Below are 15,673 nucleotides of genomic sequence, written 5' to 3' on the forward strand. Positions count from 1 at the left end.
CACTGCCTTACACCTTAAGCCCTATGTTTTCCTCACTGGGGTGAGGTTTAACTTCATTTGAGCATAGAGTCAAATACTACAGTCACGTATCCTTAGCATGTTCTCCTTTGAGCTCATGAGCATATTGAAGGGTGTTAAATTTAATTTCAATTTCATGGCTAAAGAAGTAAAACATCTCAGTCTGAGGTCTTTAAGACTCAGTTCTGACATGCTGCTTGTTCGCACAACCTTTAGCCTATACACGTCCATGTGGCCCAGCCCCGCCTATCCTGCAGCTGCTCCCAGTCCTTGCAGAGCCCTACACCACCATGGCAGCAGCTCTGCCCCATAAGCAGCCTGGCGTCTTAATGCTCACTCAATGCTCACAGTGTGATCAGCACTGTCTCACTGAAATTGGGACACAGGGAGAGCTCAGTGCAGTGCTAACTCAAGTTGTGGCAAAAAAAAATAATAAAATAAAAAAAATTGCATGCGTTGTGGTACCTTGGCTAAACACAGTCCTGCAAATAGGGAAAAATATGCAGCCAGGCTTTCCATTTTGATAAAGATTTATCAATTTATGTTTACAATTCCATTTTCAGTTTATATGAATACATTACCTGAAAGTTTTCAAATGGAATGTATAGAGTTGCAGTCAGACATTCAACCTCCCAAAAATTGATCACATCTCTTTACCAGCCTTTTATAAGCACTCCCTTGGCAAATTGAGAAATATTCCTTCACAATCATGTCACATTTGTGGCATTGCTTTTTTTTTTTTTTTTTGGCAGCACTTACATTTGTGAACAACTGATTTTAAGGATGAAGCATAGGAAAAATAAAATTTCATCAGAAGTCTCTGATGAGCACCTTGAAAACTCATGGAGAACTGCAGTGACTTGCCATTAAACCAGCCTGATACATCAGTATCACAGGAACAAGGTTTAACAACCCACTAGTTCTCTGTTTTAGTTGCTCTGTATCTCTCTCTCTTTTTTTTTTTTTTTTTTTTTTGTTTTGTTTTGTTTCACTAAAAGATATTAAAAATTAAAATAAGCTCTGTTGCTTATAACACAATGACAACATCATATATTTCAAAATGCCTGCTTCAGAAGTAATGCCTCCTGTTTCATGATGTTGGTGGTATGGCAGCAGAGGTTGAACCTTCCTGCCAATATTCCGTTACATGTTGTTGTGTGACAGCTGGCAGCAGAGGAGCAGTCTGACAAAACGATATCTGACATGGAAGTGCGCATGAAGCAGTGGTATAGAATTGAATTCCTCCATGCAGAAAAATTGGCACCTTGTGATATTCACTAATGCTTGCTGAACCAAACAGTAGTTGTGAGCACACCGAGGCAGTGAGTGGTTGCGTTTTGGCAGTGGCAACAGCAACTTCCGCTGGTTCTGATTTTTATGAGCATGACATGCATATTCTTGTCCATTGCTGATGAACATGAATCATTAATGGTGGTGACTGTAGAAAAAGAATGTTCTGTAGTTGAGAATTTGATCTATCGAACAGTGTTCTTTGTATCTATTCAAGTTTCCGTGGAAATAAATAGAAGGCATTACTTTTGGAGTGACCTACATAATTCAATTTGTATGTACTCTGTGCTACCCTGGCAAACCAAAGGGTTGGACACCCATGCCTTAGCTAAAACAGAACCATCCTGTGCCACAAGGCTTCCTTGTTCAGCTGCTCTTCATGCTGACCTCACAAGGTTTACAGAAGAAGTAACCAGGCACCAGTGTTTTTAATACCTAATGTAAAAAACACACGTTGTCTAACTCATGACTACAGTCACTCAATTCAAGATCCAAGTTGTGTTTGCATGAAGTCACACATGGACCTATCTGAACAATGCCTGCTGGTAGCAGTATACCCTTGTGAACTAAATCCATGAGACAGGAAGATCCCCAAATGATCACACTCTGTCATCTCATTTTTCTACTGTTTCACTGGCCGTAGTAGGGACAGCGAACCATGTTCCAGATCTAAATATCTTGTTTCAGAGCCACTGAAAGATTAGGAGCCAAACTACAGCAGCCTTTTTGTTCCTCATACTCCTCTTAGCCAGACACTACATTGGGAGCCACATTTCCCTGAGATCCCAGTCTACGTAAATAGGGTCAGACTGCTGTACCTGGCCTGGCTGTTGGAATGGCCTCGGTTCTGTTATTAATAAGTTGTTAGCTTCAGCTGGGACAGTTTTTTTTTCTCCTCAACAGCTGGTATGATACTGTGTTTTGGTTTTACAAGAAAGACAACCTGGATAAATACACCAATGTTTCTAGTTGTTGCTGAGAAGAGTTGTGAAGAGCCTGTTGCTCTGTTGCTAAGCAGAGTTGTACAAAGCCAAGGCAGTTTCAGTTTCTTAGCTCCTATCAGCAAAGGGCTGGGGGAAGAGAGGAGGGGCAAGAAGCTGGGAGGGGGCAGAATCAGGACAGCTGACTTAATCTGGCCAAAGGGATGTTCCATACCATATGACAACATGTAGAAGGACTTTTGAAAGGAATTGGAATTCTTTCTCTCCCTTTTCCGCTTCTTAGGGGCTAACTGGGCATCATTCGATAGGTGGTGAGCAATTGCTTGTGCATTACTTGTTATATACATTCACACATATGTATTTGTCATAATTACTATACTTTTCCTTTTCTCTGTCTTAGTTTTACCTCAACTCATAAGTTCTACTTGGTGTACTTTGTGCCTGTTTTTTTTTTTTTCTACACCAATGTGAAGGGGGAAGAGTGAGCAAACAACTACATGGTGCTTAGCCACCTGCCAGGTGAAACCACAATATAATTCTAACACATTCTCATGCTATTCATTCCATTCACACCATTTTCCTTTCTTATGTGAATTATTTAAGAGGTGAGCAGTAACAGAAAAATTAGTTATGTGTGTACTCAATAACCTAGAGCTCCAAGCAGCTGTTGGAATTCATTTTTGATACGTGGTTTCTGTGCATGTTATGTTCCTTCTTGGGTATCTGAAGCAATTTCTAGTCTTGAGGTTATTAATTTTTCTTATACACCAATACACCATCCATAATATGTTTGACTTCTGCTGAATTGTTTCGTTCTATCAGTATATCATTGATGCATGCATAGATGGTAACTTGTGGTGGCTACAGGTTTCTGCTAAAATCTTCACCAAGGCATCAGTGGGAAATGGTATAGAAATTTGTATACCCCCTAGGCAGCCTGTTGAAAATGTACAGTATTCCTTTCAAAGTAAAGGCAAGTTTGGCTGTGTAGTGTTCCCAAAGTGGAAACACAAAAAGCACATCCTTTTCATTGAGGGATGTCATCCATGTGTGAGATGTTTCCCAAATTTGAGTTTTTAATTCTGCAGTATTTTGCACACTTAGGGCATTAGATTGCTTATAATCAAACATAAGCCACCACCGTCTGTTCAGCTTTTTCACCAGACAGTTGAGTTATGCAGGGAAAACGAGTGATAATGTTTCCTTTTCCCAAGTCCCTGTAGATATCTGTAAACGTGGCCACTGGCAAGGGGCTCTGAATCACAACAGCAATTTTTGATGGAGCAGGGGCACAGACATATCTAACATCTATAGCATTAGGCTCATCCTCTCCCCCATTAACAGCAAAACTCCAGACTGAATCAAGAGTTTCCCCGTTCTGACACACTACAGAGCAAATCCTAAAACATTAGGTCAGTGCAATCTTCCCAGGAGCCACAGATTGATTTTTGCTGTGAGGCATTCCTTTATGACCAGACCAATCCTTGTAAATCTGACTTTACAGAGACAAGGCCTCATGTTCAAGAAAATTTGTAAAAATTCTTCTTGGTCCTCTTGGTATAGAAATAATAGGTTCAATTTGGATAAACAGTTATACATGTATGAGTCACGGGGTAAGATCAAAATCCAAATTTTCCACTGGTTCATGGATGTCATCACCAGATGTTCCCATCGTGTATTGGAGTTGGCAGAATGTGTTAATCTGTGGAATTGTTTAGCCAAGACTGAGAATGCAGTCTGGCTTAGTAAAATATTTAATTTTTCCTTCTTTCAGCTGACACTAACAGCATTTTAAGTTCCCTAAGTTCTGTTTTTAGACTCATAGATTCATAGAATGGCTTGGGTTGCCATAAGGTTAAGGGATTAGGCCATGGGCAGGGTTGTCAGCCATCAGATCAAGCTGCTGTGGGCTCCATCCAACATGGCCTTGAAAACTTCTGGGGGGGGGGACCCACAGTTTCTCTGGGCAAGCTGTTCCAGTGCCCTCTGAGAGAAAAGTTTCCTCCAAACATCTAACCTAAATCTCCCATCTTATAGTTTAAAACTGTTCCCCCATTTCCTATCACTATTAGACCATGTAAAACGTCAGTCCTCATGCTTGTAAGCTCCCTTCAATACTGCGAGGCTGCGATGTGGTCGCCAAAGAGCCTTTTCTTCTCCAAGCTAAGCAATCCCAACTCCCTCAACCTCTCTTCATTGAAGCCCTGCTCCAACAGCTTCACATCCTTCCTGTGCTGGAGGCTCAAGACTTGGAACAGTTCTCCAGGTAGAGCCTCACGAATCAGAGTAGAAGAAGACAATCACTTCCCTCTCCCTGCCGGCCATCCCTCTTTTTAGGTTTTGGTTTTCAATCATGAGAGTATCTAATTGTGTCTCCAGTTTCTCTCAGTTTCCCTCTTTCAACAATTAATAGAGTGTTGTTTAGTCTCACCACACTGAGAGGCAATTCTGAGGCAGTGTTGAGATATTCTTCTGATGCTACTAAAGGTGGTCAGAGGGCTACGTATGAGAGTGCACCTACAAATTCTGCGTAAATATATTCAACATTGAGACTGTCAGGAATTTTTTTTTCTCAAGAAGGCTCGCCCAGTTATTTTTATAGCAAAAAGAGACATAGGAGGGTCTTTAGCTTTCTTTGTTCAAATAAATAATCTACTAGGGGCACTTCCCCACTGGGTCTCTCAACCTACCAGAGGTATTTCCCAGCCGTATTGTCCCTTCTCCTTTCCTCTGACTAAAGTGCCTGGAGATTACAGTCTTTCCAGTCCACCTAATACATGTTCCCCCATGTATGTGAGCTACCCTCTGTATCACACATCATATGTATAATTAGCTCTAACTATATGCTGCCCAAGGTGGAGAACTTAATATTAATTAGCCTATTAACCCCATGCAGTAAGTCCAGAGTTCACATGCTCAAGTTGTCAGTTGACCTTTGTAAGTGAAGCCTTATTTGGTGAGTTTACAGCCATCATACGGAGAGGAATTTGCAAGCCTCTGCTCAACTTGTCTGCAAGGACTCACTGTTTGCAAGCTTCTTCTGTCTCAAGACTGGTAATATTATTTTCTGTTTCAAACACACTCCTAGTCTTGACGCCATAAGCAAATCATTATGCTCAGGAAAGAAGGTTCAGTTAGCTCCTTATAGGCAGCCACAGAAGAGAGAAATGAGGGCAAAGAATTTTGGGCAGACACACAGCTGAGGGCTCTAGAGAAGAGTGCATGTGGCAGAAGCCCGAGGCCCACCACCGCAGGTAGGCCAATGCTGGTCTTACTGAAAGACCATGGGGAGCAAAATCCCTTTACGAAGGGCGAGCCACTCCTCCTGCGCCTCTTCAGCCCGACTAACGGCTTCTGTCTTAACGTTCCCGCTCATTCCTCCCCCTCAGCGCACACAAAATGGCCACCGCCGCTGTGGAGGAACGGACCACGGCGAGGTTTGGCGGGAAAGCACGGGAAAGGGAGAAGGACGCGAGCGGGAAGGAGAGAAGGGGCAGGACAAGTGAGGAGCAGGGGAGGGGCAGGACCAGTGAGGATTGAGGGGCGGGGGCAGTAGAGGAGACAAAAGGAGAGAAGGGGAAGTGGGACGGTAGTGCGATGTCGGATCGGTGTGGCTTTGTTGTCTGCGATGAGAGCGGCGCGTGGGGCTCCGCGGCGAGAAGCGATGCGGAGGAGGAGGAGCTCAGCAGCTTGAGGTGGTAATGCGCGAGCGGTGCGCTCCGTGCCGCGCTGAGCCGAGGCCGCAGGTCCGGGTCAAGGCAGCGGGCACCCGGCAGCCCAGCGCGGAAGCGGCATGACTTGAACTTTATTTGGTGGCTGTGTGGTGCCGGGGAGTTTTTCCGTCCTCTTCTTGGGCCGCTTTTTTACACTGGGACTAGGTGGTTCCTCGCCCTACAGTTGCACCCTTCGGTCTTACCTACATAGGTAACGTGTGAGTCAGTGGAGGTGTGAGAATCCTGCTCAAAAGGAAACAAACAAACAAAAAAACCCCAGCAAATACGATCGCTGCTATTACTTCTCTGCTGCTTTTAATGGCGTTTTCACGGTGCTTTCTTTCGTATTCTTTAAGGTATTGCAATTGGAACTGCCCTGTTCCAAATTGCTGTTCCAAACTGTTCTGTTTGCTTTTATCTTGAGTGCGGCTGTTGTCAGGTGTACCGTCAGTGCTGTGCCCCTGCGTGAGGCGTGCAGTGAGAAGGGATGGCGGGACGGACGGTCTGGGTTTCTTTGTGGGACGCTGTGCCGCTCTTTCAGACTGGCTTTCATGCTGGCCGGAGGCTGTCGGCACACAAACAAAGGCAGCTGACAGGATTAGCGTCCTCGAGTTTATATGAGTGAAGAGAAGATAATGCAGTGGTTTGACTTTTTTTTTTTTTTTTTTTTAAGGCTGTCTCTCGTTAACCCCAGCATGACTTTAACCACTGAAATAGGAGGTAAGACAGATTCTTTTCTCAGTCTTTTTTCTTAGTTGTTCTTCTCAGCAAACCATTTCTGTGGATGTTGCCAGAGTTCATAACACCAACAATTAAATATTAGAATCATAGCATCATTAGGATTGGAACACCTCTAGGATCACGTACTCTAACCATTCACCTACCACTAATACTGTCTACTAAACCATGTCCCTAGGTACTGCATCTGCTCTTTGCTTAAGCACCTCCAGGGATGGTGACTCCACTGCCTCCCTGACAGTGTGTTCCAGTACCTCACCACTCTATCTGAGAAGAAATTCTTCCCAGTATCGAACCTGGACTTCTCCTGGCACAACTTGAGGCTTTTCCCAATTGTTCAATCACTGTTGGAAGAGTCTGCCCCCCAGTGCACCACAAACTCATTCCAGGACATTGTAGGGTGATAAGGAGCCTCCTCCAGACTGAATAATTCCAATTCCCTCAACCATTTCTTGTGGACTTGTGCTCCAGACCCTTCACAGCTTCGCTGTCCTTCTCTGGACATGCTCTAAGGCCTCAAAGTCCTTTTTGAGAGGGGTCCAAAAGTAGCACAGTATTCAAAGTGTGGCCTCACCAGAGCTCAGTACTGAGGGATGATGCCCTCCCTGCTCTTGCTGGCTTCTAGGATGCCATTTGCTTTCTTGGCTGCCTGGGCACACTGCTGGCTCATGTTTGAGTATCAACCAACACCTCTATCCACTTTCATGAACTGCAAGTGCTCTCATGAAATCTGTGTTTTTAGTTAGTAGTTTAGAGGGAAAAAATGGGCACACTTCCAGTGTTTTAAAAATTGTTTTGCACTTAATTTCTGTTTTTTCTAAGTGAGGATGTCTTGCTTAAGGACTATATGAAATGTTATTTTCATTCTGATACACAGTACTTGAACTGAAAGATATAGATGAAATATACATCCGTGTAATAGACATGTAGTCATATGTAACTACAGTAGCATATATTATTATTGAATAAATCTTTAAGATTGTTAAATATATCTGTTCTCTTCAGATACTTAACTCCATTATTATTTTAAATATAAATACGTGCACTTTCATTTAAAATTTTAAAATATCCCTTGAAAGAGATTGCATGAAGGAGAGGGTAGTAGTTAATAATACACAATAATTTTATTGTAACCTCCTTGGCTCCTTTGCAGACTTCATTTAATTTCCTTCTGTTTTATTCTAACAGTCTAATAGCTCCAAGTGACACAAATTGTTCTTAGTTTTCTTTAGGTTTCTTCTTGTTTATCTTTTTGCCAATTTAAAGACCTGAATGTATTCAAAAGCATTGTTTTTTAAAATCAGCTCACTCAATTAGTATACTTTTTATCTGCAATCCGTTGAAATTTGAGGAAATTTTTCCTATTGCTGTCATCTCCTGAAGCAGAACCTTTCACAGTTATGAAGAACTTGGCATCATTCGGTAAAGATCATTTAAGATGTGCTTATTTGACTCATTCTTCAGTTTGTGGGAGTGAGGATGTCTCTGTTTTGCCAACGGACTAGGTCAGCATGAAGGACACAGACACCAAGTTGAAGAAGTATTTATCTTTACTTGCATTTAAAGCAGTGAAATATTAAGTGAAATGAGGCAGAATAAAGCAAAACGAAGTAATGCACCTGATCATTACTATGGAATGTCATCTATAGTGATTAGGAAAGAGCCACATCAATTGCCCTTAATACTTTACCATCATCCAGATCTGCAATTGCTGGATAGCACAGGCTACACTGAAGATGTGGAGAAGCTTTCCTGGCAGCTTGGAGGTCCTATATGATGTGTCCATCCATAGGTGGTGAGGTTGCCAAAGTTACTACAAGAGGATCCAGCTTTTGTATTATTGAATTAACAAACTTACATAATGTGAAGGGTGGAAACATCTGGTTTAATTCTGTGTGGTAAAAAGATGTGATCAACTTTGTGTTTTGATTTTGGTTTGTTTTTTTTTTTTGGAGTTGCATGTCTGATTGCGACTCTATACATTCCGTTTGAAAATTCTCAGGTAATGTATATATGTTGACTGAAAATGAAGTTGCAGACATAAATTGAAAGCTGCAGGATGAGATAAACTGAGCCACATGCAGCCTGTGGGTTAGGCATGCCTGCCAAAGACATTAATTTTGAGTACTTCTCAATGTATTGTAGTTTTATAGCCTAAGGTCCAAACTTGAAAGTTTCTTTTTTTTTTTTCCCCAAGAGTTTTCTCTCTGTTTATTTTTTTAAGAAGTACAAATAATTTTGGTCAAATTGTTTTATTTCTGATTTTTCCAGGGTTGTAGTTTCAAGACTTAGTTAGGGAGATAAACCACTTATATTTATTCAGCATCAAATAATTTGATACATGTAGAAATGTGTGGAACAATAGGACAGAAAATCACCTTTAATTATTTGCTGTACTTTTTTTTTCCCCTAGGCGTTTTTTCTCCAGAAATCAACTGTATAGCTTCTAATCCTTCATATGAAAACCAGGTATATCAGTTTTCTACAGAAATTATACATTTCCTGTTGTAAATACATACCTATTAATTATTAATGAAATAATTGAACCTTCCATTCTTTTTTTTTGTGTGTGAAAGAGCCCAGTGGCTTGCGAAAGAAGTGAATGCTATGGGAAAAGAATGTTCTGTGTAGCACATTCTCTCCAGTAATGTATCAAAGTCTGGTCCCTGATATTTCATGATGATACAACCTTTCAAATTTTAGAAACAAGTGTAATGAGAAGGTGAAGATGTTGCCGAGCCCTAAGGTTTTATTACATTCTTTTCAGGTTCTGAAATATAAAAATCTGGGTTAACCATGTTTGAATACTCATAAGATTAGCTGTGATCCAGTGTTGGGATAATCCTTTCTTTATAATGATCCAGTGTTGGGATAATCCTTTCTTTATAAAGAAGGAGATAATAAACTGAAATGCATAACAATGTCTGTTTGCACAATGATGGGGTAGTCTAATCTACGTGTAATTCTGAGTTCCACTATCTGCTAATTAGCTTAGTTTTTAATAAATTTGGCATGGATGGTAGTCAGCTTATTAAATTTTGTTCTATTAAGCAATCAGTTTTTCACCTGTGTATGACATCCTTAATATAGCTTTAGGAGGATCAGCTCCATCATCTTCCCAGTCACAGATGTGAAGTTCAGCGGCCTGTAGTTTTCCAGGTCTTTCTCCATTTTTTGAAACCAATTAGCCAATGTTAATTTCAGTGAGGGATTCTTCCAAGTCTGAAAAGGACAAACTTGCTTTCCCTATCAGGAGTATCAGAAGAGCAAATAACCCCGAAGTACTCTAGCAAATAGTTTTTGTAATTCTTACAAGTTTTTAATACTTCTTTTTGTGAGATGTATTTAACATTCCATTGGCAGCTTGGCTATCCACAGCATGGTATCAGTATCAAATTTAAATCTTTTCTGAGGGCTTGGAAGAATGATATTTAGCTGTCATTCCTCATTGTTGGTACTTGCATGTGTAGAACCAGTCTTTTTGTTATGTGTCTTTTCTAATCCCAGTGCTGCTCATGAGTATTAGAATTTGCTGTTGACAGGTAAAGGAGAAAATGACTTTTGAGAAAACTTTTCTCTGATTTGTCAGATTTTTAAATGGGAATGATTCTGTTCCATGTAAGCCTATCTAATTGAGTATTACAAGGTGCTGCATGTTTTCCATGTCATCTGTTTTTACTGCTTCCTGTTCCAGCATTAGTGCTTGTTTGACCACTGTTCTAAATAACAGTAGGAACAGTAGCTGTTAGGTGTTGTTCATCAATTTTTTTCAAGTTGGTTTAGCCAGATTATACTTTCAAAGCAGCTCCACAGAAGATATGATAGTGCCAATACAGCATGAGAAAGTGTGGAAATAATGCCTATAATCTCAGCCTTATATCTGCTGGCAGCGATGTAAGACTAATTTAGTTAAACTGAATACAACCTGAATGTTATGAATGTAACTCAAAAGTAATACTAATTATTTTAGTCATTACCTTTTGGCAAACAGGTTTTTTTTGTCCTTAAAATAAAGTAAACTTTGGAGGGAAGGAGGAGTTATCCTCACCCCCACATCTTTTGGAACCTGTAGCCAAAATTTCAATAATGTATTATGTGAAACATGGGAGTATTCTGAGCACGGGTTCTTTGTAACCACTTATATCAACATGCAGTGGTCGAACATTCCCTCCATTCCTCCTTTATCCTTTTTTCTTCCAGCACATTCCTGTCATGGCTTTTGTGGTCACAGAGGTTTGAGCAGTCGTGTTCCTGAGCTTATTTATCTCTGTCTGACAGAGGGAGAGCAAGCATGAAGAGGTTCTTAGAGCATTTGCCACTGTATCATGTTTTTATGCTGCTGTCTGCAGCCTCTCCATGGTTGTCTCCTACTATTGGCCTTTTGAGGCAGAAGGCTATCTTTGTGCTTTTTGATTTTGTTTCAGATCATCCCTGAGCAAGTCATTGCTTTCAGGTCCATAGATACTTGACAAGGAGACTCCAATTGAAATCAGATGTATTGCTGTGTCTGTAGTAAAAAAAAAAAAAAAAAAAAAAAAAAAAAGCTGGTGTCAGCAGTTCCTGTTACTATGTCATGGGCCATTATTAGAATGTCTGCAGGTCTGAAGACGTTATCTGGAAGGTCTCAGAGAAATTAAGATCTTAGTGGTAAATGAAATCCTTGCTGTCATCTGCAGGTTCTTTAGAAAATGTCTGTTAACTTGCAGTAAAATCCCAGTTTCAGTATTTCTTTCTGGAACCTATACAACTAACCAATATCCAACTACAGTAGTGGGGGTTAGCAAATGAAACACTCCCATTTTGCAGGGCTGAACAAAAAATGCCTGTGCCTCTGGAGAATAGCCAGGTGAAGTACACTGAGAAGATTTCCAGAGGCTATTTTGGTAGCCTGTAGTAGGAAGACCAGAATTGGTTACTATGAACTGTACTTTTTCCTTACTGACTGATGTTGGCACTGTTGAGGTACAGAAAGAAAAGATCTTGTGATGAAACTTATGACCACCACAAGCTTTTATTTTTTTGAAAAAAGGCTGGGATAGATACCTTGACAACCAGCAGTGACTGGGAACACTAATTTTTGTTTATCTGCTTCTGAAAATACACAAGAAGCTCATTAATTAACGCAATCTCAACCATTCTGTGATTCTCTTTTTGCATCTCTTATGTCCCACTATACTGCAATAACTTTCAGCTCAGCATTCTCCCAGAAGCCAGGAGTGTTGATACTTCCGAAGCTTTAACTCTTTTGTGCTGATTCTCTGGTATGTACTGAAAGACTGAACTTTGCAGGAAAACTTATTTCCAATGCATTCATTGATTGCTCTTCAGTATTATTCAGTCCACTTCCATTCTTTGCAACATTTGCAAGATACAATATCAATAACTTTTTAATTGTTTTCAAACATGTTTTAAAAAAGGAAGTCCTTCTATTAAGATTCACGAAGATATGAATGTACTGCCATCTGCTGGAAGTGATGTGCCTCTTTCCAGCTTACACAGTGGGTAGGGAGAATTAAACTGTTAAAGCTTGGCTAAGCCTTATTTTGAGACTTAGCTATTTGGTGCAGTGAGTTTATTAACCCACAGTTCCTATATCCATGGTCAAATAAGGTTCTCAGATGAGACCTCTACTTGACTTCAGTTTCCTGTTTCTTCCTGTGTGAGTTTCTGATTTGGAGCATGGCCATGCTCAACTGTTAACCAGTGTATGTTTCCTGGGTGAGACTGGGGCAATGAGGTTCTGATTTGTTGCTAGAAGGTAAGCAGTTTTTGAGTCTAGATTAAGGAGCACCTTGATTTGGAATGGTACCAATATAATGGAGAATATGAAGACCCCAAGGTAACGGGATTTGAACCAGGGCTTTTTTTTTTTTTTTTTAACCATGCTTCTGCTTAGTGGAAGAGATTTGCAGATACCATGATGGATGGTATTCAAACTTTATTAAAAAAAGTAATAAACTAATGCCAATGAGATACTTTTTCTCACTGTTATTCTTATGTAGTATTTCTTTGTGAAATGAATTGCATGAAGCATAGCTCTTCTGGAAGAGGAAGAGCTGAAACTGCGTCAACCATAATGGTGTTACTTTACTGTTGATCTACTGACAGAGGAGGAATCCTGCTCTTCCCTTGATTGAAAATACTGTCACTTTAGACTGTGTTCACCAGACTGGGTGCACAAAAAAGAATGCTCTTATGTAAGAATCCTGCCAGTGCTTCAGTCCATTGCCAGCTCTCTCAGCCCTATTCATTCACCATCTTTTCTGTCTATTTCAGCAGACAGTTGTAGACATAGGAACTGTAGGCATTAGGCTTTGAGACAAGTGACAGGAGAGGGAAGATGCTAAAGTTATGTTTGGCAGATTTAAATTGTTTGTAGTCCTACAGGATTTTGCTAGCAGGTTGTGTTTAGAATGGAGGGAGGTGTAGAACACTAGTCATATATAAGTGATGGATTTCAGTTGGTGTTTGGGTGTTCAGGATCTTAACATATTAGATGCTTGTGCCTGACTGATCTTTCTCCAATAATATAGATGTCACTTATACCTACCTTTCAGCTGGTGCATCAAACCTTATTTGTAGAAATTTGCTCATGTATATACCTGCCACTGACTCTACAATTCTTCAAGCACAGAAAGTTGTACATAAAGTGTTTCTCTTTTCCTCAATTGCTTCAAGTTTGCAAAAAAATGAGAAGTAATCTAAAACTAAATGGTTAAATAGAATGTAGTAAATACTCAAAAAGGAAAAATTACTGCATGAGTACAGTATAGGAAACAGTAGACTGAGGGAAAAAAGCTTAAATCATCACGCATCTGTAATATCTTACAAACTGAATATGAGTCAATTTTCTGCCCTTTCTATTTTATTATGTGAACATTCTCCAAATTCCATTACCAGCTGTTAAAGCATGCTAGCAGTACACAGTATTGCCACTTGCTGGCAGCAATAGTCTAAAAATGTACTGAAGTAAATTACCTTAAGCTTCAGTATTTATTAAGCAACATCACTTTTTTAGACAGGTAGAAAAGATATGTTTTAGGACTGCAGAAGCAGTTGTAAATTGGGGGGGTTAAAATAAAATTGGGGAAGTGTCCAGTGATACTTCTAAGACTTTAACCTGATGATTGTGAAGCACAAATGCTCCGTAGTTTGTGATCCACATAAATATATAATCAAAACTTATACTATACAGTGTTCTAACAGGCATTTTTATATTGTATGTTTGTTTTTGTTTTTTCTCTGACAAAAACTTGTAATGTCTTTCTTCTGAAGACTTCTAACACTACCAGGTCATTCACAAAAGCGTAAGATCTTTGATTTTATAACAATTTTAGTCTCCATTATTCTGGATTTTCACTGCTAAGGAAGTCAACAGGTGGTCTTTTGAAACTGAGGCTTCTATCTAAATCTAAATAAACTTTTAAGGTAGGCTTACAGGTCTTAGAATTTATGCAAAAACTGTGAACAAAACATGTCTACCATTAACTTGTACAGTGGGTGTTAATTATGTGCTTTTTAGAAAGAGTGGTTGCATTCCTTTTTGTAAACGTTTTTTTAATGTGTAAATTTTACAGAAATTAAGTTGTGAAGATCTCTCTCCAGAGGCAATCCTGTGTCCAGATACCTTTCTGGAGGAGATAGTAACACCACAAGATGTATTTCAGCATGTTTTAGAAGATTGCCTGAGGCCCACCGTGGCTGTGATTGACACAGATAACAGCACAGAGGAACAACCCTCCAACAATGATAACAGTCTTTCATTGTCAGCATTTGGAAAGATTTTCATGGAATCATTGTCACTCACTGAACAGAGCTTAGGGACTGGTGAACTTGAAATCAGTGATTGGTTGAGAGTTCTTAGTGATTCTGGGAGTCCTACAGTGATATTAGAGTATCCTGATCATGTCTTTTCCAGTGACGCACCAGCAGATAAGAACAGTGATGCTCTGCTAGAAAAGCTTGTGGCAGATCTGGATTCTATGTCCGGATCTGTAGTACAGCCAGACACACCTGTAGTGCCGAGCAAGAGACAGCTTAACACCAAAGATGAGCAGGCAAATTCAGAACATGATATTGCCAGGCAAGTGGGAGATGACTGTACACAGATAACAAGCGTGCTTGAGCCTCAGCTTCCTGTGATTCAGGTGGACAAATCAAAAACTTTAACAGGATTTAGCTTGCAGAGGACAACTTATGAGCAGGTACATATATAGCTTAATCAGTATTTGAAAGGTTATGCTTATCCGAAAATATTTTCTGCAATAGTCAAATTACTTGGATATAAAAATCTTAATAGAAAAAAACCTGGCATAGGTAATTTAAATGCTTAATATATCTTCAGTATTTTTGTTTTACAAGTTTAGAGGTGTTTTAATATGTTCATATTACAAAAATAGCCAACCTTGGTATGAGAAATCCTAGTGGAATTAAATCAGTGACTCACGTGGAAATCTGGAGTCAGCACAGGAGTTTCAAAAACTCCTGGTACTTTTGCATACCTTATTTGTATGGTATTGTTTACAAAGCTCTGAACCACTCTTCTGTCACTCCACTGTTCTGTTATTCCACAAAAAAGCATTTAAAAAAAAAAACCCCAAAAAACAATACCACTTGGATACTACACCAGCCAATTGGTATTGTTTATTCTTGTTTGTTTGTTCTCCCATATTATAGTATGCTGAGTTCTGCTTTCAGAATTCCTGCCACAATAGCAGCAAGTATTAAAAAAAGAAATTACAACTGTGTCTCTCCCAGAGACTAGTGGGACTGCTTTTGAGAATCTTTAGCAAATGTGTGAAGAATTGCATTTCTGTTGTTTATTTATGCCTCTTCAAGAATGTCTGAAAAAAAACTGAAACATAGTTTGGTGTTCGTGTCCTCCCCTGAAGATGTGGTACATGTGGATACAAATTTGATCTTTCTTTTTTTTTTCCCCTCAAACCCTGTGCTTAGAGAGGGTTATAAAGGGAA

General features: G+C 39.9%; 1 protein-coding gene across 1 annotated transcript in view; it reads left to right on the forward strand.

Moving 5' to 3' along the window:
* Positions 1–5,799: 5,799 nt before the first annotated feature.
* Positions 5,800–15,673, forward strand: part of ANKRD31 (ankyrin repeat domain 31) — a 53,261-nt gene continuing 43,387 nt past the window's right edge. The window contains 4 exon segments of the mRNA XM_048931030.1: positions 5,800–5,944; positions 6,636–6,682; positions 9,114–9,169; positions 14,278–14,904. Of these exon segments, the coding sequence (XP_048786987.1) occupies positions 5,847–5,944; positions 6,636–6,682; positions 9,114–9,169; positions 14,278–14,904 (828 nt within the window). The 5' untranslated portion in view covers positions 5,800–5,846.

The sequence above is a fragment of the Lagopus muta genome, chromosome Z (genome assembly GCF_023343835.1).
Source record: "Lagopus muta isolate bLagMut1 chromosome Z, bLagMut1 primary, whole genome shotgun sequence".
NCBI classification, from domain to species: Eukaryota; Metazoa; Chordata; class Aves; order Galliformes; family Phasianidae; genus Lagopus; species Lagopus muta.